At 40.2% G+C, this 27109-nt stretch overlaps 3 protein-coding genes across 3 annotated transcripts; 2 read left to right on the forward strand and 1 right to left on the reverse strand.

Moving 5' to 3' along the window:
• Positions 1-6749: 6749 nt before the first annotated feature.
• BDB00DRAFT_731083 (uncharacterized protein) lies at positions 6750-7025 on the forward strand (the record flags this gene model as incomplete). Its single annotated transcript, XM_053118313.1, has 1 exon — positions 6750-7025. A coding segment is annotated over one exon (276 nt), but the record flags the coding sequence as incomplete, so codon positions are not given.
• Positions 7026-7358: 333 nt separating this feature from the next.
• Positions 7359-7953, forward strand: BDB00DRAFT_793165 (uncharacterized protein; the record flags this gene model as incomplete). The annotated part of the gene is made up of 2 exons (XM_053121188.1): positions 7359-7856; positions 7927-7953. The coding sequence occupies 2 exons, from the start codon at positions 7359-7361 to the stop codon at positions 7951-7953; spliced, it is 525 nt and encodes a 174-aa protein (XP_052973064.1).
• Positions 7954-24293: 16340 nt separating this feature from the next.
• BDB00DRAFT_879266 (uncharacterized protein) lies at positions 24294-26186 on the reverse strand (the record flags this gene model as incomplete). Its single annotated transcript, XM_053127849.1, has 4 exons — positions 24294-24567; positions 25538-25610; positions 25707-26028; positions 26115-26186. The coding sequence occupies 4 exons, from the start codon at positions 26184-26186 to the stop codon at positions 24294-24296; spliced, it is 741 nt and encodes a 246-aa protein (XP_052973065.1).
• Between the last annotated feature and the right edge of the window lie 923 nt (positions 26187-27109).

Here is a 27109-nt window from a genome sequence, read left to right on the forward strand (position 1 = left end):
TGGCCGTCCACTTGGAAGATGAACAAACTGTTCATTTCGATGAGGATGATACTCCGGGGAACGTAATCGAAGGCCGTGCGCATGAAACAACTTTGACAGCATGGTTTCAGTACAACTGAGAGAACCCAGACGACGCCATTGCCTCTGACCTTCTTTACGTCAATTTCCCGGAGCACTTTGTATTTGTTCAGCGCACACGTCGCTGGAAAATACGTGAACGAGGTTTTGGTGGTACAATCGGTCGTGTCTATGTTGTTTCCCCCTGCGAAGTTGAGAAATTTCATCTTCGACTTTTGCTGTATCATGTTGCCGGTGCCACCAGCTTTGAATTTTCGCGGACAGTAGATGGTGTACTGATGCCATCATTCCAGGCAGCAGCACGAAGACGTGGCCTGTTGACGGGGCAAGAAGAATGGCATCAATGCCTTGATCAAGCTCAAACGTATCAACGCCCCCATGCTCATCGTCAGCTATTCGCAGTCATTGTGGCTTTCTGTCAACCCGAAGATCCATATGATTTATGGCTTCGTCACCGCGATAGCATGGTTGAAGACTTTCTGTACACAGCCCGCCAAGATTTAAACGATCCAAATTTGCCCATCACGGATGCCATTTATGACCAAGGCCTTTTGGATATTGAATTGGTGCTCTCTGGATTGTCAAGATCGCTTCTTGAATTTGATGGGTTTGTGCTTCCAGCCAACCCAAACAATTATGCCAACAATGAGCCTTTGTTGATTCGTGAGCACCGTCGACTTGTGGAACGATTTGCCCTGATGTCTGCTCCTCAACAAGAGTTTAACGAACATCAGCAATCTGTCTTTAATGCAGTCAATGCATCTTTACGCCAAGCGGCAAATCAGCCAAAGGTGCATTTTGTGGATGGCCCTGGTGGTACTGGAAAGACATATCTTTTCAATGCACTCCTCCAACATGTTCGTCGTGGCGGAGATATTGCGCTCGCTGTAGCTACAAGTGGTACTGCCGCTTTGTTACTCGATGGTGGACGAACTGCACACTCAACGTTCAAAATACCTTTAGAGGTCAACGAAACAACAGTGTGTAGCTTTACCCCACGCTCCGATACCGCGCAGCTTATACGTTTGGCAAGATTGATCATCTGGGATGAAGCATCCATGATCAGTAAAAGCGTCATTGAGACTGTAAACAGGAATATCCAGGATCTCTTGAGACATGACGATCCCGCGCTTGCCGATGTTCCGTTTGGTGGAAAGATCATGGTCTTTGGTGGTGACTTTCGCTAGGTATCCAACATTGTATCCTCTCTTCTACTTTGCATGTTTTTTACTATTAAGTGGTAGTACTCACAGTAAAGTATTTAATAATAGGCCCTTCCTGTGATACCAAATGCGTCGCGCTCGCAGATCGTACAGCAGTGCTTCAATCGTTCATCCATTTGGCCCAGCGTCACCATCCACCACCTTGAAACCAACATGCGCGTCCAGCAAGCTGCCAACACTAATGATGCAAATGAGCTTCGCGAGTTTGCTCAGTATTTACTTCGCATTGGTGATGGTGCTGAGCTGTTGGTGCCAACCACTGATGATAGAGTCCGGCTTCCAGAACGAATGCTCATGCCATGTTACAACACGTACGAGCTCATCGAAGCCATTTACGGCAGCCTTGACGCACCACACGTGGATCGCGATTACCTCATCAGTCGCTCCATTCTAACTCCAAAAAATGTCGACGTTTCAGCAATCAACGATCTGATACTCGACCATTTCCCAGGCACTATCCACGAATTCCCGAGCGCAGATACTGTGGATGATCCAGAGGATCAAATCACATACCCACCAGAGCTGCTCAATTCCATAAATCCATCCGACCTCCCACCACACTTGCTAAAACTCAAAGTCGGTTGCCCAATTATGCTTTTGAGAAACTTGCATACCCAAAGTGGTCTCTGCAACAGGACACGGCTGATTGTACGCTCTTTTCAAAGATATGTACTTGAAGCTGAAATAGCCACTGGACCTCATGCTGGCAACATTGTCTTAATCCCTCGCATAACACTCACACTATCGCAAACACGCTCGCCCATTCTCTTCAAACGCACCCAATTCTCTGTTCGCCTGGCATTCGCTATGACCATCAATAAGGCACAGGGTCAAACTTTCAACACTGTCGGCCTCTACTTGCCTGAACCTCCGTTCACGCATGGTCTACTCTATGTAGCCATGTCGCGCGTCCGCACCCCTTCATCCATCAGAATCATGTTAGATCCTGAGAACTCACGTATCGCGGGTCAGTAAGGCCAAAGCACAAGAAATGTTGTTTTTCATGAAGTTCTTCTATAATTCTTTTTGTCACCTACTCTATTTTTACATCGCCCATTCTCTTTTTCTACATCGCCTATTCTTTTTTTTATATTGCCTATTCTCTTTTTTTCTCGCCTATTCTCTTTTTATCAATATCACTACATCATCTTTGTCAACACTTCTTTTCGCATTGCATTCTAAACTGGAGATAGTTAAGTATCCAACTTTGACGACTTTCTATGATAGACTACTTCGCACTGCATAATGATCTTGCTTTTGTTTTTGAAAACAGACAATAAGCATCTAAGACCAAAACATTGATCCAACCTCGCTTGACAGGGGGGTTTGGGGGGCTTGCCCCTACTTGGGGGTCAAGGGGGGAACCCCCTTGCGACGTGTTTCCGTTGAATGACACGGAGCGAAGCAGAGGGGCTCATTCATCCGAGCGAAGCGAGGAAGGACCGCTAGTAAATACTTAAAAATTATATTACTTATGATGCGTAGTGGGATAAAATGATGTTTTTAGTATCTCCGTAACTCTGCATTTCAGTAGTACACATGACTTTTGCTATTCCCTATTTCTACCACTTCATTGTTATTCATCATTCTTTACCCTTTTTCTTTACTCTTGATATCACACATTTATCTGTAACTTTGACCAGTCTGTAGTACTGGTGAGTATATCTTATCCAACTTAACAATCCATTCCAATATTCTAACATATCAAATAAAGGTCATTTTCTGTGTCTTAAATTTATTACGGGTCATCTTTTGGTGCTCACTAGAGGGAGGGCACTGCAATTTATCGTCAAGCCGATCGGAAGCCACAACAGTCGTTTATGCCGCCTTCCAACCAAAGCAGTACGCCCTCAAGCGATACTAAATCTTTGCATTCATCCTCGGACTCTGATACGACATCTTCGAGAATGGCGAACGTCAGACCCCCGAAACTCAAGAAGAAGAGTGAAGCAAAAACGTGGCTTTTACTCTTCAGCTCTCTTGCGGAGGCTAATAATTGGAGCGACTCCCAAAAGTTAGCTTATGCTTTGACCAGCATGCCCCAAGAAATGTCAACCTGGGCACTCCATAAAGGCTATACAACATGGAGGCAATTTGTACCAGCATTCAAGGAAAAGTATTGTAAACGCGTTGACCTCACCCGTACTGTGGAAAAACTCTGGGCGTTGCACATGGAGAAACGATACGCCAGATTGCGTGACTATGTCCATCGATTTGACGAATTGAAGATGCGTTACGAACGCGGCATAACCGAACGGGAGGTGGAAGCTGCCGAAAAGTCACGCGTTCCTGCAAGTAACGAGGGTGAAACACGAAACACTTTTGTACCAGAACCAGTGGTCACCATCACGCCTGAAGCTTTCGTCGGGATGTTTGTCCGCGGTCTCATGCCTGACAGTTTACGTCTGTATGTGTCATCTGCTGCCCCACAGGACGTTGAGGCTGCAGCAGAAATTGCAAAACGAGCCAGCTACGGACAATATCACGATCACGACACTGACTCGGATGACTTCATTTCATCCGACAACGATTGCCTCAAAACAAAAACGTGCTCGTCTAGGCGAACGGTCAAGTTGTCGAGTAGTGACTATAACAAGACACGAACGAAAGAAGGCTGCTCTGATTCCATCGAACTATTAATCCAAGGTGTTAATCGTATGACAACTGCCATCGACAAGATGAACGGATCCAAGCAAGCATCGCCTGATGGACCTGGTGATAACAAGAAACCCTCGTCGAAGGCGCACCACAAGTCATCGAATACACGCGTATGCTATAATTGTCAGGCGCCTGACCACATTGCAGCCCATTGCCCAAACCCATGCAAGTATTGCAGAGGCTCGCATTCCCATTTTCAATGCGAAAAGTATCCAAAAAGAAATCAAGCCTCCTCATCCGCTTTGTTAATTACGTCGACGCATGAAAGCAGTATTGCCGAAAAGGAAGACTTCTACGCCATCAAAAGGAAGAGCAACGAGCATCAAGGAAGTGCATCTACGCAACCACCACGGCAGAAGATTAAGGTGTCAGATGTTCCAGCTAGAGATGCTCCCAACGCGCCGAAAGCATCTGCTGTGCATCTGACCGAGTCCCCCTTGGATGCAGGCAGCTTGATCGAGCGTCAAGTGTTTCATGTCTCATTGGCGCAATTGGCCGATTTGTCTCCACAATTGCGAACGCAAATCAAGGGCGTTTTGACGAAGCATCATCGCAAGGCACCACAACCCCAATCTATGCACTTGCTCGAGGAGGACAAAGAAGAAACTACTCAGACCAATCATTTGCCTGAAGGCGATAGCGCCCCCCATACTTAGGGTAAAGTGAACGGGCAGCCGCTACGTATAATCCTGGACGGTGGTTGTACCTCGGTGATTGCAAGTCTGAACCTCATCAAGAAATTGGGAATCGAAGAAATCGACCAGGTCAATCGTCCATTGCAACTTGGTGACGGTCATTATGCGTCGCCTGTTGGTCGCGTCCCTAGTTTGTCCATCTCTATTGGTGACTCACCAGCAAAGAATTTTAGTGCTCTTTGCTTGGATGTGACAAGCTATGATTTGCTTCTTGGAAGACATGCTCTTCACGATCTTCAAGTCGTTACCGATTGGAAATACCACCGGTGGTCGGTCTATACACCCAATGGACTTCGGCCAATGGACGTTGAATATACCGCAATCCCAACCAAGGATAAACCAATGCCACAAGAACACGATACTGATTCTGCAGACGAATCTGAATGCGACGATGTACAAGATATGCTGTTAATGGTTTCGGTCCAAAAGGAATCACAGGACGAGGAGCTCTGGCGTGAGAGCTCTATCGACGACCGTCTTGGCGATCTGCCCGAGGAAATTCAGGCAAGAAGTGATTTGAATCCAGTCATCAAAGATCAACTCATACAGTTAGTCCAAGACTACAAGCACATCTTTGGCACTTCATACAAGCATCTGGCCCAAACAAATTTTTTAAACCTTCCATATTGACACCGGCGATGCAAAGCCTATCTATCATCGTCCGAATCCGCGTATGTCACATTCAGAGCTGGAACACCTAAAACAAGAACTTGAAAGTATGGTCTCGAACGGCATTTTGGTTCCAACCACCCATGATCGCAATAACGCTCATATGGGAGGATGGAGCTTCCCTTGTCGTTATGTACGTAAAAAGAACAATGAATTGCGCTTGGTGACGCAGTTTCAATCATTGAACAAGGTGACGGCGCGTGACACCTGGCCTCTGCCGGATATTACCTCTTTGGTCGAACAACTGGGAAAAAGTGGTACCAAGGTGTATACTACCATCGATCTTCTCAAGGGGTTCAATCAAATCAAGTGCGACGAAATATCAAGAAACAAGTTGACCATCGCGACCCCTTTTGGCAACTACTCATATACCGTACTCCCGTTTGGAGTAGTCAATGGTCCGCACGCATGGTCTCGCGCTATCTTTTTGGCTATGCAACCTTTCTTGGGAAGGTTTGTCGAGGCATTCATTGATGACATTACTGTATATTCCCCTGATTTGGACTCGCATCTCGATCACTTGCGTCAAGTTTTTCAGCGATTGGAAGAAGTAAATATGCGAATCAACGCCAAGAAAGCAAATTTCATGCGTGAATCGGTCGAAGTACTTGGATTTGTCGTCAGTCCCCAAGGTATTCATCCTAGTGACAATCATTTGTCACGTATTCAAGACTATCCAAGGCCTACAAACCCTACTGCGGTGCGAGCTTTCTTGGGACTATGCGGCTTTCTTCGACGACATGTTCAGAATTTTGCGATGATTACTGCTCCTTTGGTTGCTTTGACGAAGAAGAATCAGTCGTTCGTTTGGGATGATACGACGGAACAAGCTTTTCTGGATACGAAGAAGGCTTTGGCGAAAAGCTCCTTGTTGTCCTTCCTGGATCCATCTAAACTATACCACCTGTACTGCGATGCTTCGGATATTGGCATTGGTGCAGTGCTTGCTCAGGTACAATCCGATGGTTCTCTGCAGCCAATATGTTTCCTATCTCGCAAGCTTCAACCAGCCGAAGTGCGATATGCCACAGTTGAGAAGGAGTTGCTTGCAATTGTTTACTCACTGCACAAGCTGCGCAAGTACCTACTCGATAAAGTGTTTACAATTTGGACCGACAATTCGGCAGTGCGTTTCTTGTTCTCTAAGGGTGTCGATAACAACAGTAGCATGAGACTACAACGTTGGGTTCTGGCGTGTCAAGAATTTCGCTTCAAAACGAGACATATTCCTGGAAAAATGAACAATGCGGCGGATGCCCTTTCGCGATATCCACCGGCGGAAGTACCAGGAGAACCAAGTGGCGAAGACAATCTGGAGGACTTATACGACCACAACTTCTTGATCATGGAAACGTGGTACGAGCCCGATCTGTAGGAAATCTGCTATTATCTTGCCGCACCAACGAACCAGTCGTTCTCCAAGGCGTTCAAGCATAAGGCGAAAAGATTCAAGATGGTAAACGAGCATTTGTACGGAGCTGTTGGTGATCGCTGGGTCAAGATTCCACATGTTGATGAACGCGATGCTGTTCTTGAAATGTTGCATGATGGTCATGGACACTATGGAATATATGGTACCTGGGCTCGACTTTTTGCCTCTTTTTGGTGGCCAAGCGCATATAACGACATGTGTCATTATATCAAGTCGTGCAAAGATTGCCAATTGTTTTCAAACCTACCAAGGCGGTATGCCCCAGGACGCGTTCCGGTGACGCACCTTTTTGAACAGTTTTCAATTGACTACATGGGTCCAATTACACCTCCTTCTCCAACAGGGAAAAAATATGTACTACTGGCGGTAGAACATTTTACATGCTGGCGTGTGGCGATTGCGACCGAAAAGGCCGATGCAATAACGGTGGCCGACTTTCTTTATGACCATGTCTTCAGCATGTTCGGTCCCAGTACCCATCTTCTCTCGGATAATGGCACCCATTTTGTTTCTCAAGGCATTGAATTGTTTCTCAAGAAATTGCAAACTCATCATCGTTATATTGCGCCGCTACATCCTCAAACAAACAGAAAGAACGAAAAAATGGGAGGAACCATTATGCAAGCTATACAGAAATTGGTACGAGTCCATCCGGATACATGGGAATCTATGTTACCTGCTGTTTTGTATTCCTATCGTACGAAATCCCACGAAACCCTCAAGATCACGCCGTTCGAATTGATGTTCGGCCAAGCACTAGGCGACAACGGCAAGGACATTATGGCAGCTTTTGGGTCTACATTGGGTCATCAACGCCTTTGCAAGTTGGTGAATCGAAACGTAAAGGCTGATGAACTCATCGATTGTCCGGAGCCATCACTCGTTCAAGATTTCCAAGCAAAATTCAAACCTAGTTCACATGTTTTGCGAATCAAGGCAGTCCATAAAGGCAAGCTCGACCACAAGTACACACCTGAGCAATTCTTGGTGGTGGCAGCATTTGCAAATAGAACTTATTTACTTACCAATGAATCAGGCCGCCTACTCAAGAGAAGGGTTAATGAAGACACATTGCGTGCCTACTACGACCGCCAATTGAAGGTGACGATCGGGTCGGCAGCAAACAGAGTGGGGGATGATGATGCGTAGTGGGATAAAATGATGTTTTTAGTATCTCCGTAACTCTGCATTTCAGTAGTACACATGACTTTTGCTATTCCCTATTTCTACCACTTCATTGTTATTCATCATTCTTTACCCTTTTTCTTTACTCTTGATATCACACATTTATCTGTAACTTTGACCAGTCTGTAGTACTGGTGAGTATATCTTATCCAACTTAACAATCTAGTCCAATATTCTAACATATCAAATAAAGGTCATTTTCTGTGTCTTAAATTTATTACGGGTCACTTATAATTTTTTACATATTTATAATTCTACTAGAAACATAAAACTAGGGTTTACCCCCCTATGCTCTGGTTTATAAGTACGAATTGGACGAATAGCCACAATAAGCTAGTATAACCAAAATAATTTTCATAAAGGGGATTAGTTGATAAGCATAATACTTAGTTGAATTGTTAATATATATATAATCTTATAAACTTTATATTAAAAACAGATTTTAAGTAAAATTGAATATAATCTATATATAGAATATATTTATTTAAAGGGACGATACATATAATGATAATATTAATCATGAAGTTAATAAAATTATTATTAATGAATAGCAATTTTTAAATAATAATTGGCCAATTATACATAATAAATATAAACATAGAACAGAAATAAAAAAAGTTGATTTAATTGATAAAATTAAAGTTGAATTAAAAAATAAAATAGGATATATAGCTGTATTCTTTTTTTTAAACATTCTTTATAGAAATTGTGAATATCCTGGACCATATAATGAATTAGAAAAAGGATTAGTACTATTATACCATTTAGTATATATTGAATCTGGTCAATATATGAGTAGATATATGAAATATTCATCTTTTTATGCTGTTTATGAAAAGTTCTAGATAGATAATTATAAAATATTAAATAGAAAAGTTGATGAATTCTTATCAAAAATGTTTTCTTCTCCAAAATTAAGAATTTTTAGTTCATTAAAAAGAAATCCTAAACTATTTAAGCATATAACATTAGTTATAGATGGTCATGATTCTAAAATAAATTATGTTAATATAGATATTAAAAGTGAGAAATTATATTCTTATAAATTAAAAAAACCTAGATGTAGAACACAAATTATTTGTGATATGAATGAAATGATTTTATGGGTATCGAAAAGCGAATTTTTTAGTGAAAGTTCAGATGGTAATATGTCTTTAAATATGAAACTATATAATAAAATACATATTGCAGATTGTTTAGCTATGGATGGAGGATATCTATTATTTTTAAAACAATTTTATAAGATTGCAGAAGAAAAAGGAAAAACATATTCAGATGATAGTTTTATTTATCCGATTAGAAAAGAAATTAGTATCAATTTAAATTATCATGAAACATATTATAATGATGTTTTTGGAAGCTTTAGATCAATAATAGAAAATCAATTTTTAGTTTTAGGTAGTAAATTTACTAGATTTAATAATAATCATAGAGCTACAAAAATGTATGATATAAAACATTACAATTTACAATTTAAAGTAGCTTGTTTATTAAAAAATATTCAGAAATTTGTTGATGATTTTGATATAAATATTCAACCACATCATAAGTTATGGGAAACTGAAAATTTTAATTTTCCAACTGAAGAAAAAATGATAGATATAGTTATATCTAATGAAATAAAAGTTAAAGAAAAAACAAAAAGACTTGAAGAATTACAACAGAAATTATTATCAATGGAATTAGATGAGAATATACCTATTTATAATATTAGTGATGATGATATGGAAATTGATAAAAATAAATCTGATTCAGAATTAGATGTTCCAAAAGAATATAATAGAAATAAAAGAAAAAGAAATAAGGGTAAAAATAATGTTACTGATATAAATATTCTACGAAATAATGATAAAACAAGATATGAAATAGAAAAAATTCTTGGACATCAAATAATTAATAATGAATATCAGTTTTTGATTAAATAGAAAGATTATAATGATGAATATAATAGCTATATTCCTATTAGTAATTTCAAACAAAAGGAAATGTTAAAAAAATATGCTAATCAACATCAAATAATACTTAATTTGTAAAATTTTTATAAATAATTATCACCTAGCAACAAATTAAAATTTTTTTAGTACTAGAATAATTGATACACCTTTTTTTTAAAAAAATAAAATATATTCATTTTTATAATTTGCAATTGCAAATTATATATCTTTATACAATCTTTATTTTTTTGCTCAAAATTGACAGTCACTTAGTAAAATTCCTTGTTGGTAGGTTAGGTAAAAAAATCAATATATCATCAATACACTATAAGCTTATTTTGGCATAATTTTTATAGAAATGATATCTTCATTAATTGTTATAGCAACTGATAATTAATATATTAATATTAGATTGTTTAGGCAATCACGATGAGTTACGCGTTGGTGGCCCGGCAAACCGCAAGAGTTACAAATGGGTGTTGACATGTCAGAGAGTTAAAAGTAAAAGAACGTTTGACTATTACTGCGTTGGGATCAAAAAAAAAAAACTTTTGTAGGACGTTCTCCCCCGCGAGCCCTCCCGTTGGGGTGTACCCCCCAACCACACTTCCTTCTAAACCCGAACTCACTCGCTTCGCTCGTTTACTTAAGGCATAAATATGACAAACTAAAGTTTATTATAACAAAAAAAACTATTTCTTGGTTTTCTCCATAGCGTACTGTTTCTTCTGGTGAAATTCTGCAAATGCTTCGTCGATTTCACCCATACACGCATTTGGTTCTATATACAGAGTCTTGTAGCTGAATGCGAGGTGCTTGATTCCAGTGGGGTAGGCCTCACGTATAGACTCGTAGTGAGTACTTTTGCCCAGATCTCTTCATCTGTAGGGCGTGGCGGATACTTGTTTGTTGTTGTTGCTGCCATGTTCAATTTAGATCGCTAAATTACTGAAATAAAAAAAAGAAAAGAAAAAACGTGTTGTGTAGCAAGCAATTTATACACACCTCCGCAGAAGAGAGGATAAAATATCTGGCAGAGGAACACATATTTCCTTTTTTGTGTAATACATAACTTTTATTATTTTAATAAGATAGATTTATATATAATATTTAGTTTTTTTCTTATTTATAATCAGAAATTAAATTATCAGTTGTTAGTTTTTTTATAGTTTTTAATATAACAACCAGTCTCCAAAGTGGGTACTGCATTACCTTATTAGTTATAAATTAATATTTGTTTTATTAAAGAACTACTAATTTTTTATATCTAAATTGAATTTTATAATATAAATAAAAAATGGAGCAAATAGATTATATAGTTACAAAATAATTTATTAAACATAGCTATATCAGATAATATAATGGTTGTAAATGATAATGAATCTAATAATTCAGAAAATAATGAAAGTGAAAATAATGTACCTAATTTTAATGAATGTACTAGAAAAAGAAGAAGGAATGTAAAAGTAAAACAGCATTCAACTGCATCATATATTGATATGTTTAATCAAAAAGATTTATTAAAAGCATATATTGAAGAATATAGTCTAGGCATATTGTAAAAGAGTACAGTATTTATTAGAATTATATATAAATTTTATGGAAGAATATTATTAAAGCATAGAAAAAAAGGATTATCTATATTTAATGTTATAGGTTTTCTTTTTTTTTATTTTCTTTTCATTTTTTACAGGTATCTTTTTTATTTTTATATCTTTACTATTATTAACTACTAAACGTTTTTTTGGAATATGTAGTTTACTATGTTTAGAGCATAAAAAATCTTTCTTACCTTCTGGTATATTAGTTTTAATTTTACATGAACAAATTTACCTTCATTCTTTCCTTTTTTAAGCTTATGTATATAGAAATCATTGTTTATACTAAGATAAAGGAAATGATCTGATGAAAATGTTTCTTTTATTTTTTTATCTAAATATAAATAAATTGTTTTTATTAGTCTAAAATTATGATTTTTAAATAAATGTAAGGTTATCCGACCATGCAGGTGTATTACTAGTGGTCAGTAGGATTCCAGTCAGTATACCACTTGTATGACGACTAAATGATTTCAAGTTGCCTACTTCTCCGAAGATACAACAACATTGGTTTTGTGGAGGTATGTGTTATGAATATTACTAACCATCAACCTTCTCTTTGCTTTAAAAGCTATAGATAGTTAGAATCAAATGTGGCATATAGAATCTTATACACTTAAATGAAAATTAGATGTATTGGAGATGAGATGAACATGCTGTTGCTATTGGATTCATTACTCCATTTTTTATAACAATTGGCATCATGCCAATACGTTGAAGAGTATTACATTGATTCGACATTGAAAACCAATCGTGCAGGCTGCGAGTTGTTTGGCATCGTAGCAATGACCGATGGTATTGGATACTCCATCGGATATCTAGTCTATACTTCGTTCGAAGGAGCACCAGAACTCACAAGAACCAATATGCTGGCAGCATTCTTACGAAGACTAAAAGATTTCAGATGAAACCCGGGTTTTGTGTTTTCCGAAAAAGATAGATCTTAGATCAATGCCGTTCAGCAAGTCTTTGGCGAGAGTTATTTACGACTCTGCATCTGGCATATTGCCAAGAGCATAAGCCAAAAATTAGGCGAGAATAAATCTGCCAGTATTCTGGCATGCGATGTCCCTGTAGCAAGAACCGAGTTTAGTTTCATTGGTGACGATTTGACTCCATCAATTAGTGGTTGTAGAGGTGTCATATGCAGAAAAGAAGATCGAGATGCTATCATCGATCTCATAAGAAAGCACTACAACAGACACCTATTGATACCTAATAGTAGTATCCAACACTTATATATTTTTAAGTGGATTATAGCTGTCGATGCTTAAATTCATGCTCTTACTTAAATGTTATATCGCTCTATATTTATTGTAGGTAATCGATACGAAACTGCCAATGAAATCCACCAGAGTGCTGCCAGAGAAGCTTACAAATACTGCCACGCCAGGCTATTAATTGACGCCTGGATTTATATGTACAAGCATTGGTATACATACAATCAATGGCGTTTGTGGGCATGTAGCGTCGTTCCAAATCAGATTCCGTATGGCAGAGCCAACAACTTCATCGAAGTGCACTGAAAGGTTCCTAAATGTAACTACCTTTACAGACATCCTCGTGCCCGCTTAGATATGCTTGTATATGCTTGTATACGTTATTTGCGACAAGTACTTTCCAAAAGTAAAAGACAAATTCAACAGCTTGACGGTTGCTGGTAACGAGCCCACCAAATAGGCGTACAATTTTGTTAAATAGTGGAATAAGGCGTATCGCACACCACATAACATATAGGCAGATCGACTGTACCTACCTTCCATCGAAAATTGGACCTTTGGCTGTCTGGCTTATTTACAAAACCAGTATTTAATCTGCAAGCATCTAGTCCAACGTTCTAACCACTGACGACTTGCAGCTAGAACATATTTCATCTTGCGACAAAGCAGTGCTCCGTTCATTTCGTTTAGACCAGTATATATATGAAGAAAACATAGTGTGCTGTAACTTTTTATGTATATAGACGGATAAATAACTCTTGTTTACTGCTTTTAGTACATCGACAACGTTTTTAGGAACTTGGGATTCGCTAAAGACAACGACAACAGCGATACCAGAAATACCAGCATCATTCGCACCATAGCTCCTACCGCTGCTAATACCACTACTATCGCCATGACCTCGACCCGCCCATCTGCTACTGCTACTCGCAATATTGCTCCTATTACCCTCCTTCTTCCCGACCAAGCATCATTATTATCAGTGATGATGAATCAACAACAGAAAATGACCTCCTTCCTATTCAAACTGCAGTTCTTCCAGACAGGGAGCGAGAATCGTGCAATTTTGAATCAGAGATGCATTGGAGCTGGGAGCATCGACGATGACTGGTGTTACAGCTAGAAGAAGAAGACAGGCAGTTTGATGAAGTTGCTGAAACATACAGAGCTAGCATAAACGAACAGCAACGCAACCGGTTCAATCAACAACTTTGAGGTGGTCACATCGACAAATACCTCAGTGATGTAGCTCGTTTACGCTGCAGACGCACCTTGCCCACTACTTACAGTGAAACAACTGCTAACACAAGACATGCATAACTATTTTCCATTTTTTTTTCCGTATATAATTCCACTTTCCATGATCTCTTTCTTAAACCTTTTATTATAGAATATCCTGCCTACTTCAATTTCTGGTCATACTTTTATTATCTCTTATCCATCTCTTTTCCACGTATAAAATAACTGTTTTATAAAGAAAAGAAAACATGAAAAAAATTGGTGCATAGTGGTATAGGTATTCCCGGGTAAATAGTTTTCCTGAAGGATGCCAAGAAATTTGCTCCGGAACTATATTTACCTGAGGCTGCTGCCAGAGAAATTTCAGCAGACCCTATGGCACCGCCTACCTAGCCGTTTCAAAAAAATCACGGAAACGGATTTCGGAAATTACTTTCTCCGAACGGTTAATCATATAACGGAACCAAAATCCGTTTTTCAGAATATAATGTTAATCAAGCTCTGATTGATAAATAACCATGAAATTACTACTAATATGTCTGCACGCACACTATATGAATAGCACGCTATGTACTGTAGCCTTTTCTGTTATATTATCTCAACTTCTCTATCTGCATTATGTATAAAATGGTTTTTTTCATGGAGCCTTCCATCCCTGGATGGTTAGCATCAATCTCTTGCAGTGTCCATGCTGATATCTTCTCTGTATCTGTCTAATTTCGTAACATGACATGTGCAACTACTGATATAAGCACTCATTTTTAAATACTTACTTATGATCTTGTGGTTAAGGTAGAGAAGTTTAATAAGATATATAAATATGCTAAGATAGATGGATAAATAATAAAAGAAAAATCTAAGGTCGAGATAAATGGAAACTATAATGGAATTTAGAGATAGCGAGTGAATGGGTGGTCGTCACGCCATGTTCTTTGGCTTGTTCGTCTAGCTCGATACCGACCGACTACTGTCAAATATTCGTCGACTCTATCGGTACAAGTGCGATTGCGGTCAACTACCTCGCGCTGTCGTTTTCCAAGGATTGTACGATAATTATTGATTCTTGCATTTACCTCATGAAGAGTATCGACAATCCCTTGCTCCGCATCGCGCTGCCTCGCCCAATTATCGTCGTCTTCCTCAGGCAGGGATGGTCGTAACTGTGGTCGTGGTCGTGGTTGCGATTGCTGTTGTTGTTGCGGTTGGCACGTCGACGTGGATTCAACAAAGGTTCATCTTCTGAGTCAGAAGAACTGATTACATTAGACGAGGTAGGACAAGGAGTTGCCAAGCGTGTGTTGTGCTCTGTATTTCCATATCTAACTAGCGACCACGTACAAGAGGAGACGGTAAAGCAGTTGATTGCATAGATGGCATAGAAGACGTAGTTGTAGTAGTAGGTGCTGGAAGGATGGCGTCAGGGATTTCCATTGAACCATAAGGATAAAAACGAGGCTACAAATAGCCAAATAAGATATTTGTCTCTTATTTAGTGGCAGATTAAAAAAGTAAACTTACTTCTTCTATTTGTACAAAAGGCAGTAAAGAGCTACGATGAATGTAATACTCGTGTGCTGCAAACGGGCTTGAGAGAAGGGGATTGGCGTGGTGATAAGGACTGATTAAATGTTTGCAAAGCATATATCGACTAGCAGCAAAGGACGGACAACCACAAGTCCAACGGTCCAGCGATACATGGTAATGTGCGTCCGCATTTTGCCATTGTTGCCTACTACAATCTTTAAGCTTGCGCCATTCACGTGCGAATGCAGCTTCCCAATTCAATGTCTCTCGACGATTGACAATTTTCAAACAAAAATTGTTGTGTACGATGGGTGCCTGTCTCTCAAGGATAATCCACACAAGCATATCCAATCGCGGTCTGGGCGTATTGATAAGGAATTCTCTCTTAAGAACCCTCCATTGAGCTTCGATCATCATCGTGGTTTTCGCCAACGGGATAGCTTCAGGAATGCTACTTCGTGCCCATCTAACCCACCATTCAGGAGCATACCATGTCCTATAAAGATACACCCAAGCATCAGGCAGGGCGAGATCCACGCATAAGTCGTACATTTCTTCAACAGCGCGAAAATACAACTGCTGCTCGTTTTGGGTACCAACTACATATTTTTTTAATAATCACTAGCGGTCCTTCCTCGCTTCGCTCGGATGAATGACCCCCTCCGCTTCGCTCCGTGTCATTCAACGGAAACGCGTCGCAAGGGGGTTCCCCCCTTGACCCCCAGATTGGGGGGCAAGCCCCCCAAGCACCCCTGTGGAGCGAGGTTAGATCAATGTCTTGGTCTTAGATGCTTATTGTCTGTTTTCAAAAACAAAAGCAAGATCATTGTGCAGTGAGAAGTAGTCTATCATAGGAAATCGTCAAAGTTGGATACTTAACTATCGCCAATTTAAAACCCTAAACAGCTTCGCTTCACGGATTACTGAATGCTAAGCCCTGACCACCCGAACCGCTATACTATTATCTAATCTATCAAAGAGGACGTCTATATTTGAGAGTATGTTGATGTTGTGCAGTAAAAGATAATGATAAGGTGAAGAAGAACAGCAAATAAAAGGGGAATTATAGGTGAATTGACGAAATGTGCAAAGGCCGAAGCGTAAAAGCTATCTATAGTTAATTATTAAAGTACCTCAGTGTATACAACATTTCTGGTGTACATGCCTTCTTGACCATCAACCTTTGAATCGTCACGGTCCAAGGTGATCAGTACAGAGCGTGGCGTTCTGACCCGCGACAATGCTACATATAGTAGACCATGAGTAAAAACAGGTTTCGGTAGATAAAGGCCAATTGTGTCAAATGTTTGTCCTTGAGCCTTGTTGATCGTCATCGAAAATGCAAGCCGTATAGGGAACTGTGTCCTTTGGAATTCGATGGGACCTTCGCTCTTTTTGGAAGTAAGTGTGATGCAAGGCAATAGGACTGTTTCGCCAACATGTGTACCTGTGGCGATTTCAGCTTCAATGACATTGCGGCGAAAAGACGTGATGATTAAACGTGTTCCGTTGCAAAGGCCTTGTGCGGTATTTAGGTTTCATAAGAGCATTACAGGACAACCTGGCTTGAGAGTGAGTCTGTGTGGTGGAAGGCCGGAAGGAGAAAGTGAGTTTAAAAGCTCCGTTGGATATGCCAAGGACTCTTCAGGATCGACCATGCTGTCTGCACTGAGAAACTCCTCAGACGTTCCGGGGAATTGTGATTCCAATATTGTCTCGTTGATTGTTGCAACCTCGACATTTTTTATTGTCAGAATAGCTCGTGACATGAGGAACTCGCGGGAGGGAGAGGTTGTAAGCATATTGCCATATAGAGTGTCAATTAAAGTGAGTAGGTTGTATCCAGGCATTAGCATAGAGTCACGGACTTTAACCCTATCTTCAGTAGCAGGAGCAATTGGCTCTCTGTTTTCACCTATTCGCAATAGATATTCAGCAAAGTCTCGTAATTGTTCAAAGTTGTGGGCGTCGGTGGCTTGCTGTACACGCATGTTTGTTTGAAGATGGAAGACTTGCGTGTGGCGCCATATATTGGATCGCTTTAAGCATTGTGCCACAATCTGTGCTCGAGAAGCTCTAGGAATGACTGGAAGAACCTGTACAACAATATACAATCAAAGTCAAGTTGTCAACCCCAATACCCTGCAGATTAACAGAAATGTATGATTACCTGGCGAAAATCACCGCCAAAAACAACTAATTTTCCACCAAAAGGAACATGCTCTAATGGTGGGTCTTCTGATTTCATCAGATCTTGCAAGCTTCGATTGACGCATTCAATGAGATCTTTGCTGATCATTGATGCTTCGTCCCATATGATCAAAGTTGCAAGTCTTAGAAGTTGTGCTGTGGCAGATCGTGGTGTAAATGAGCAGTATGTAGTTTGATCAATCTCAAGCGGAATCTTAAATAATGAATGTGCTGTTCTACCGCCTTGCATGAGCAGTGCTACGGTGCCACTGGTAGCAACTAAAAGAGCAATATCACCACGACGCCTGACATGCTCAAGAAGAGCATTGAACACATATGTTTTGCCTATGCCACCAGGTCCATCGACAAAGTAGACCTTTGATTCGGTGCGTGGACGTTCCAAAGCTCTGCATACTCCATCAAATACTGCTTGCTGATGGTCATTGAATGCGAGTTCTGGGGCGGGCTGAGCTTGTAAGCTTGTAGCAATGTCTCGTTGTTGATGGATGATCAGTGGTTCCAGCGGTTGTTGGTTGTTTTCAGTTTCCTCAGGAAGAATAAAGCCATCGAATTCCGTAAGGGACCGTGATGCACTTGCCATGATGGATTCAATAGCAAGTAATCCTTGTCCGTAAATACGGTCGTCTGGTGGCAGAGATTGGTCATTTGCTTCAACTCTTACAGCTTGCAAAAAGTCTTCACAAAGATGTGTGCGGTAAGCTATCCATAGAGCGTATGGATCTTCAGGCTGACAGTATGTTAGGAGAACAGAAAAAAGCTGTCGTAAAGCTCTGGGAAGTTGGTACGTGGATGCCTGCTCTAAGCAGTCCAGCCATTCTTGTTGCCCAGTTAGCAGACCGCGCCTCCTTGCAGCAGCTTGAAATGTCGGCAAGCGCTCGTTTTCAACGGTCTTGAGGCCATTAAAACTTGTTGCACCAGGAACATGGTACAACAATAATCTTAAATGATACTTTTCGACTTGGCTTGGGGAGACAGTGTACATGCGTCCGATGGTGCTACCATGACCGCGTTCACGGATTTTCCAGCGACGTTCTGATTTGACAAAGACGTAATTCTCAGGAAAATCAGGGTATAGTACCGCTCGCCCATCCTCATTTTCAGCATTGTAGTTAAACCAAGCTGTCAATGTAGTTTCATGTGCACGACCAACAACAGCTCCAGGATCATCATCCTCGTTGAAATGCACCAGTTGCTCATCTGGAAGGTGTACGGATAAACGCTGGTGACTTGGGAATTCCTTGTGTAAAGAGAATGAAAAGAGACGCCAGGAGCCTTCGCATGCAGACACGTATCGTATATCGAGATAGGTGTGAGTTTCGTTTATAGGTGGTTCACCATGTTGGTTGGTTTCGGTTTGCGCACGTTGTTGATGAGTTACAGCTACTGACGCACGGTCGTGACCTTTGTATACGTATTTGTAGACATATTTAATGGAAGCGATCGAGGTGCAGATTTCTACGTTGACATGTGCGTCGTACTTGGTGCATAGAAAGATGTTGTGAGGGACCACCCATTGATTATGCATACGAACACCATTTTTCTCAACAAAATCGGCATCATTACGGCGTCGTTTGTAAACAGGATATCCATTGTCACACATATTGGTCTCATCCGTAAACTGCTTTGGAAAGCGTTTTGAACAAGCACCGTCTTGCATGCATGGCGATCGAGGATGACGGTCACCACAGGGTCCATGCATCATGTGTCTTTCCACTGTTGCGCGTGCGGCTGGGTATTGCTCCGAGTTGGGAAGCTCGGCCGATACAATATCATCCACATCTTCAGGTGTCGTTGGTTTATTATCTCTGGCAAGGATCAAGAGGATATGAGCATGTGGTAGCCCGCGTTTTTGAAATTCGACAGTGTAGACATGTGCAATCACTGTGCCCAGAACCATGTTTTTGGTAAGATCATCCATCAACTGTTTCAGTTTCATTTTGAATACCCGAACACATATATCCGGTCTGTCGGGCGCTGTCTGTCCTGGAAGAAGAGAATCTTGTATCTCGTGCCATCGCGGGTTACACGTAAATGTAACGAAAAGATCAGGCTTTCCAAAGCGCCGCACGATACTCATGGCATCATGATAGAGCTGTTGCATATGCCGCGGGCCACCGGTGAAAGACGATGGTAAAATCACACGTCTACCGACGTTGGCCATATCATTGTCTCCCAGATTCATGGCATCTACAACACTATTGTACAAATCTGAACGTAGCTTGTCCTGGTTCTGCGTGATGTAGCCAAGGCGTCCGGATTCTATCTTGGCATACATGTCAGTAATAAACTGTTGAAACAGCTTACTGAAGCGATGCAGATCGTGTCCATTGTCGTCGTCACCGTTCTCGCGCACCATCAGACGATATTTATACCATTCCATCACTGTTATGTGAGCACCATTGTCATTGCACGCTTCGATGGTCCAACCCTCATCACCTGGAATTGTGTAAGTTAGAATTACGCACTACAGCAGACGATTAGAGCTTAATATTACCTTGAGGAAATATCAATACATAATGCATGGCGTCATAGAAACGATGCTTCTCTGAGATACGCTGCAATTGATTTGACCAAGTTCGCACAACAATGTCGCGGTTCCCAACCTGGCCGTCATGCGTGTTATCCACAATCAGGATTCCAACTTCATCACCTGTTGGTCTATTATACCGCCTTTGATCCGGGGTACCCTCTGCGCGAATCACTAATGTAACGTTTTCGACATTGTCGTCACGATAGCCATCGGCCATGTTTTGGAAAGCTTAGGCAAAGGGGCAAACACGATGCATTAGCTCCTGCAAAGTGTGCAAAGTATCTGTGTTCACAGGGGCATTCGTGGCATTCTGACGTATTTGCAATTCCATGGAAGGATCATAGACGTAGATTTGTGCAAAAGCTGGGGTATCCTCATCCGTATTAGGGAGCAAAGACCCAATCATATGGTGCATGGTGCCATGGATCCAAAAGTTGTATGCACCACCTCGCAAGTTTGCTACAGTTTGATCAACGCTGGCACCAAGGGACGTAAAACTCAAAGCATTGTTGTATGCACGAATGTTTTTACGGAAATCCTGCGAGGCACGGTCATCACCACATAATAGCTCTGCTATCTCTGGTGGAGTTTCACTCAGCGGAGGAAGAGTAACGGACCCTTTGGCACAGCATAGCTGGAATTCAGGTGATGTCTCCGAAGATGCTGATACACGCTCTTGCACCCACATACGCGCGTGACAATACGAACACTCACGATCCATTAATCCAAGTGAATGGCGATCAGGAATATGGTTTGCACGGATACGTCCGATGGCGGGATGAAACTGCAAAAGAAAAAGAAACGCGATATTAGAATTATAGACTGTATAGCCTATACAGGAGAGATTGTTAATTACTTGAGGCTCAGTTGAGATATCAGCTTGCAGATTCCTTGGATTAAGTGGGCAACTACAGAAACCTCTACGTGAATGTCCAAGTTGGCCACAGCTTGCGCACCGAGGAACCGTCTCTGACTGTTACAAACATGTGTTAATTTTTAGTCACATCATTGTCTATTCGAAAATTATCGCTTACAATCTCATCGCTCGGATTAACACTTTGATCTTGATTAATCTCGGAGACAGGATCTTCAACGCTCGGGCTGGCCATTTGAATTTCTTCAACAATTGGATCAACTCTTTGATGGTGCTCAAAGATGAATTGAATTTCATTCTGCTCACGCGCAGCTAAGCGAGCCGGATTCAGTAAGCAATCCCGGTGTGTTCTACTCGAGTGCCCAGACTAATGGCATGAAGCACAGATTCGAATGCTCATTTAAAGTATATAAGCTGAAAACGAATGGTTGTAGGTAAACAAAAAAAAAGTACAGGGACTACTCAAAAGCGCGTAAAGACAGATTCAGGACGCGTGAACAGCACGATGACAACTTCCTTTTTTGTGTGTTATAGGTGTTGCAAGTTTGTCAGCATCAACACCCTGAACCCAATCAGCCACTACTACTACTACTACTACTACTAATCCTTTATGGTATGACAGTGAAAGGTAGTAAAAAAATATGATCTACAGCAAAGATATAATTCGGTCATTGCTTCATCCATAAAATACATTGCCTCTCTTGGAGTATATACAGATATTTGATGCTTAATGAGGCTCTTTCTTATTTATCCCGGATGACCGTGTACTTGCTCAATTTTGCACAGATCTTTTCATCAGATGGGAGTGGAGTAAATGACATTGTGGATTTATAGAAACTAAAGCACCGCTGTAGAGCCACCTTCCTTTTTTGGATTTTTCAGCTAACTTTTAAAGATTTTAATAGTATAGATTATGATATGATTTATGGATCGACATAATGTTCTACCTACCTCCTTCGAGTGCAATTAACGGGTGCGAATTATAATGCTTTCGCATCATATCTATAATGGCATTTCGATTTTCCAGGTCACTGCATAAACTGCCAGTTCTATCTTCCCTAGGACGAAACATTGCACTTATAGAGGGAAATAAACCTCGAGCCTCGTCTGAAATATTTTGCGGTCTTGCTGTTTTGGGTTCTGCTAAGTGTTTCTTCACCTTTTCACCGAGCGAACAAGATGCCACAGACATAGTCTAAGCACTCTCCCATTTGTCCAGACTGCTTCTATAGCACAGATCTGTCCCCAGTCCTTGTCCATAAATATGAACTTGGGTTGAAGACCAGCTTGCTTTAAGCATGCAAAAAATTCGGCAATAACACTAACATGAAATGTATCATCCTCGCCATCGTTTACTAGCTGACTTTGTGGTGTAAGCTTCAGAAGCATGTATGCAATCGGAAACCCAGCACCGTTTACAGTTGCAACTATCCCAAATAGTTCGTATCCTGCTTGGTTTGTTTTGTATGTAGAATCGACGTGGTATTCCTCTGCTAGTTGCTGTGATCCACAAATTACATCAAATAATGGCATGGTAAAACCAATAGCCAAGTAATTGCTTTGTGCTGAGGTGAAAATCTGTTTATTGGTTATTGAATTTTATTGATTCTATTATTAATGGTTCTTGTCTATTTATCAACGTGTCGAAGTGATTGTATACACGATCCTCACATGTATTTAATATTAAGTAGTAGCTAATCAATTAGGACATTTGGGCATACCTTACGGACACCCTTGTCAGCGGCTCTGTCAACGAGTATCTCTGCTGATCTGAACTAGTTGTTATGCAGTGTATATTGGTCTTGGATCGACTGGCACGCCCAGTAATACACTTGCCCCTGCGTTATTCTTGTCGCTTCTTGTTGAAACTGACAGGTAATGTTGCGATGCAGCTATTATGCATCCAAGTCGATGGCATTTGCAGCAATGTATGCACGTACATTTTGTGGGACGCCGTAATTTTCGACGGTAGGTGCAGCCCTATGCCTACAGGAGTATTCGATATTTAAGTGAAAGTAACCATTCACTCTATCGACCATGCCACTGATGCGACCATTGCACAAGAAAGTTGCCATACGCCGATACAATCGTAAATGAATGGCAGCTTAACCCTGCACATCGAAATCTTACGAGGATTGAAAAAGAAAAGAATAGCCGAACTTTCTTCGTAGTTCTGTTCGGTATATAGGTACTACATTACCTTGTTAGTTACAAAAACATAATTATTTTTATTAGAAATAATTGTTTTTCAATGTCTAAATAAAATAATCATCATCTTTTTATCTCTCCGATATTAAATCTGCTAAAAGCAGATAATCTATCAAGATTTTCAATCTTGTACATTGTTTGAAAAACCTTTAGGTTTTGAGTTTTATTTAGATGCGGATATAAATCCGCATTATTATATTATATTTAGACGTGGATAATAATCCGCATTATTATTTTTATTTTATAATTTTCTCAGATGAGAAAATATTTAAAAATATATATTCAAGAAAAGAATAAAAACGATGTTTTTATCTTTTTCTAAATTTAATAATTTAATTTTATTACGGATTACTATCCATGTTTAAAAATTAAAATTAAAATAATTATAATGATGCGGAATATATTCCGCAATATAAACTCAAAACCTAAAGGTTTTTCAAACAATATATAATCCGCTTATAGCGGATATATGTTAGAGGGATTGTGTGTGTTTATTATTTTAATTATCCCTTTTATTAAAGTATTTTTTAATAATAATTTATTATAAAAGATATTAAAAACAAAGTAATTGATAATAATTGTTTCTAAATAAAAAATGTTAATAAATGGATTTTTTGAAAAGTAGACCCAAAATAAATATTTTTTATCAAATTGTTTATAAATAGGATTTTTAGGAAATTATTTGATTAATTACCAAGTTTACCAGATGATTCTCTAATAAATAGAATACATGGTATTTAAATAATATGTTAAAAACATATTTAATATTTTCATAAACAAAATGACATATAATTGCATCAAGGGATGAAGAAAAGCTTTAATTCTTATTATGACTTTATTATATTTTATTATAAATATCACATGATACCATATTAATCCTTTATTTAAAATATTATATTTAAATAAATTTATATATATAGAAAAATTAATTAGAAACCATTTTAAATTTTTGTTACTAACAAAAAATTTGTTACCAATAGTTTTTATATAAAAACAGTTGGTAATGCATATGCGTCTATGCTTCGTAGTAATAGTATCCGTCAACAGCCTCGATACGATTGCGGATGTTGATTACAAGTTGTGAATCTGACAACGCCAATATATCGTCGTCTAGTTGCACATACGTGTCGAGGCTGTAATCTTCAAGACTGTCAGCTACGTTCCTCAAACTTTGATGCAAAGGGATCATGTCGAGTACTTCATCCATTGTCAGGAGTAACTGCCCTGCGATTGGTTTACCGACGTCACTTTGGTGTTCACGGCATTTTCTACACGTATTGTAATCTTGTCTATTGCCAACAAAAAATAGCAAAGGGCGATAAGATTTGCAATTACTGCATCTTTTCAATTGAGGTTGCTCAGGTGTTTCTTGGGATTAGATTTGTTGCTGATTTTGCGGTTTCATTTTGAGGAAGAAGTTAAAAAACCCAAAACTACCCAAAACTGAAAAACGGATTTTGGTTCGGTTATATGATTAACCGTTCGGAGGAACTAATTTCCGAAATCCGTTTCCATGATTTTTTTGAAACGGCTAGGGCTAGTCTATGGCACCTATATATCACAGCGCTTTGTACAACCACAAGTGGTAAACCCCTTCTCTATCTTGTATATATACTAAGGTTCAGCAGAGAGCTTTACTTCTTTTGTAGCATTTGCAGCCATTTGTTAAAAGGTCCATCTTACCTAGGGGTTGTCATTAACGGATTCGAAACGGATCGAGCGATTCCGAATCCGTTTTGTATAAAACGGATCAGCTCTTTTGCAATCCGGAATGGATCCGGATTGTAAATATGGGATCCGAATCCGTTTCGTATAAATCCGGATCAAATCCGAAATCCGAGTATAGAGTTAAGTTTTGAATACAAATTACTGAAAAGTAAGCTTTAGATGGTACAAGGTGGCATTTATTAAATTTAGCAGTAGTGAACATCAGAAAAAAAGAAGAGGATAGGGAAGAAGAAAAAGCAACCAGGGCATAGCTACTGGAAGAAAGTAATAAAGAAGTCGAACGATCAATGAGGCAATGGCTTTGAAATAATGAAAAAAAGGGAGGGAAAGGGAAGTAGAATTTTTTTTGTAGGTGACCGTAGGTCAAGGGAAAGGGAAGTAAAAAAAGGAGGGTGAGTGCGAAGAATTGTAGAACCGCTGTTTGTTTTCTCTAACACAACGTGGAAACGGCGAACAGCAACTCCTTCTTAATCTTCACCAAAATACTTAGACCACGAGTCAAGCAGCACACTTGCTTCCAGTTTGCTATACCCAAGCCGATTCCATTCACTTGGAATATATTGCTTGGCACCGGAGAAAAGCCGTTCAGATCCTGTTGATGAGGCTGGAATCGCCAAGTATCGGCGTGCCATTTGCCTCAACTCTTAGCCACTGTTAACGTCCCTCCACCAGAACTCCAAAACGATCGAAGTATGCTCACCGTCGGACTCGTTGATTACTGTATCCGTGGAAACATATCTTTCCAGCTGGTCCGTGTTCGATCTCCTCTTCTTGATCAACGCATCCGGGTTTGATGGGGATGGTTCTTGCGTTCTTGATGGCTTATATGTTTGCCACGTCTTCTGCACCATCTCAATAGCCTCCTCGCGATACTCTCCCCATTTCTCGTCTTCCCACCATTCGTATTTTAATCGAGGGTCCATGGCAGTAGCAACGGCAAAAGAGTGGCCTTGAGCCTTGCAGTAGTACCCTTTGAGCTTTTCCCAACCGCATTGTGTTGCGTGCACTAGCTCAGGCCACGTCTAACATATGAAGAAGTAGTCGTGTAAGTATGTGATAGATAGTGTTCGATGGAAATACGCATATACAGTATAGAGTTATAACCTACATCCTCACATTTATCCATGTATAGTTCGAGCTTTTCAAGCAAACGGTTGTAAGCAAGAATGACCAGGTTCATAGTTGCGTAGCTAGCGCCAGACAGCAATGGGGCCATTCAGGCAAACTCATGGAGTAACTCAGCCACCTTCTCTAGACATGTCCATTTGTCACCTTTCAAGAAGTATCCTTGAAGGGCCTCGAGATTCCAGCACATCATATTGTATGCACGCTTGACTGTAAGAGCTCTTTGGACCATGGCATATATGGAATTCCAACGAGTGCGAACGTCCAATACCAGCTCACGGCGATCTTCAATCTCGTCCTGATCTATGGCTTCGTCGTTATCATCAGTACCTGGATGTTGGTGGGCAACGACCTTGAATGAGCTATGATAATGATCCAGTCTTTGTGGAGACACTCTGATGGCAACAATCCCTTTGCGAAGCTTACGCAACGTTTTGCCTAAGGTAAATTAAGTTTAATTACTATACACATGTTGATGGGTAGATATTGCTTTTTTTTGCTTATTTACCTGCATTGATGGTTGTAGTTATTTCTTGGTTGTTACTGTCTAAGGCTTGCTCTGCATTGTCGTACGCTTCTGCTTCTAAACCTTTGTGGAGGATCGCTTGCACCGCCAAATTGATTATATGCGTGATGCAGGGGATACGATTCTCTTCGGCATCAAAGACATCGCGTCCAACAGCAAGTTCAATCTCTGTGGCCATTGTCGTCATATTGGATGCATTGTCGGTAGTCAGAAAGAACGGCTTGGACACAAGGCTCCAATCGTCCGAAACTTTCAGGAACGCCCCCGCCATGTTGGCACCAGTGTGAGGGCCGGAGAGAAGCTGGAGACCTAAGGCAATGGACTGTTGGTTCCAGTCGTCATCGATCCAGTGGGCAGTGATACCAAGAAACGGAACCTTCCATTCACTTGTCCAAGCATCGACAGTGTATGAGAGCCACGGCTGAGCTTGCAGGATGACATCAATACGGCCT

This window comes from Zychaea mexicana (genome assembly GCF_025766255.1).
Source record: "Zychaea mexicana strain RSA 1403 chromosome Unknown BDB00scaffold_167, whole genome shotgun sequence".
Lineage (NCBI taxonomy): Eukaryota > Fungi > Mucoromycota > Mucoromycetes > Mucorales > Lichtheimiaceae > Zychaea > Zychaea mexicana.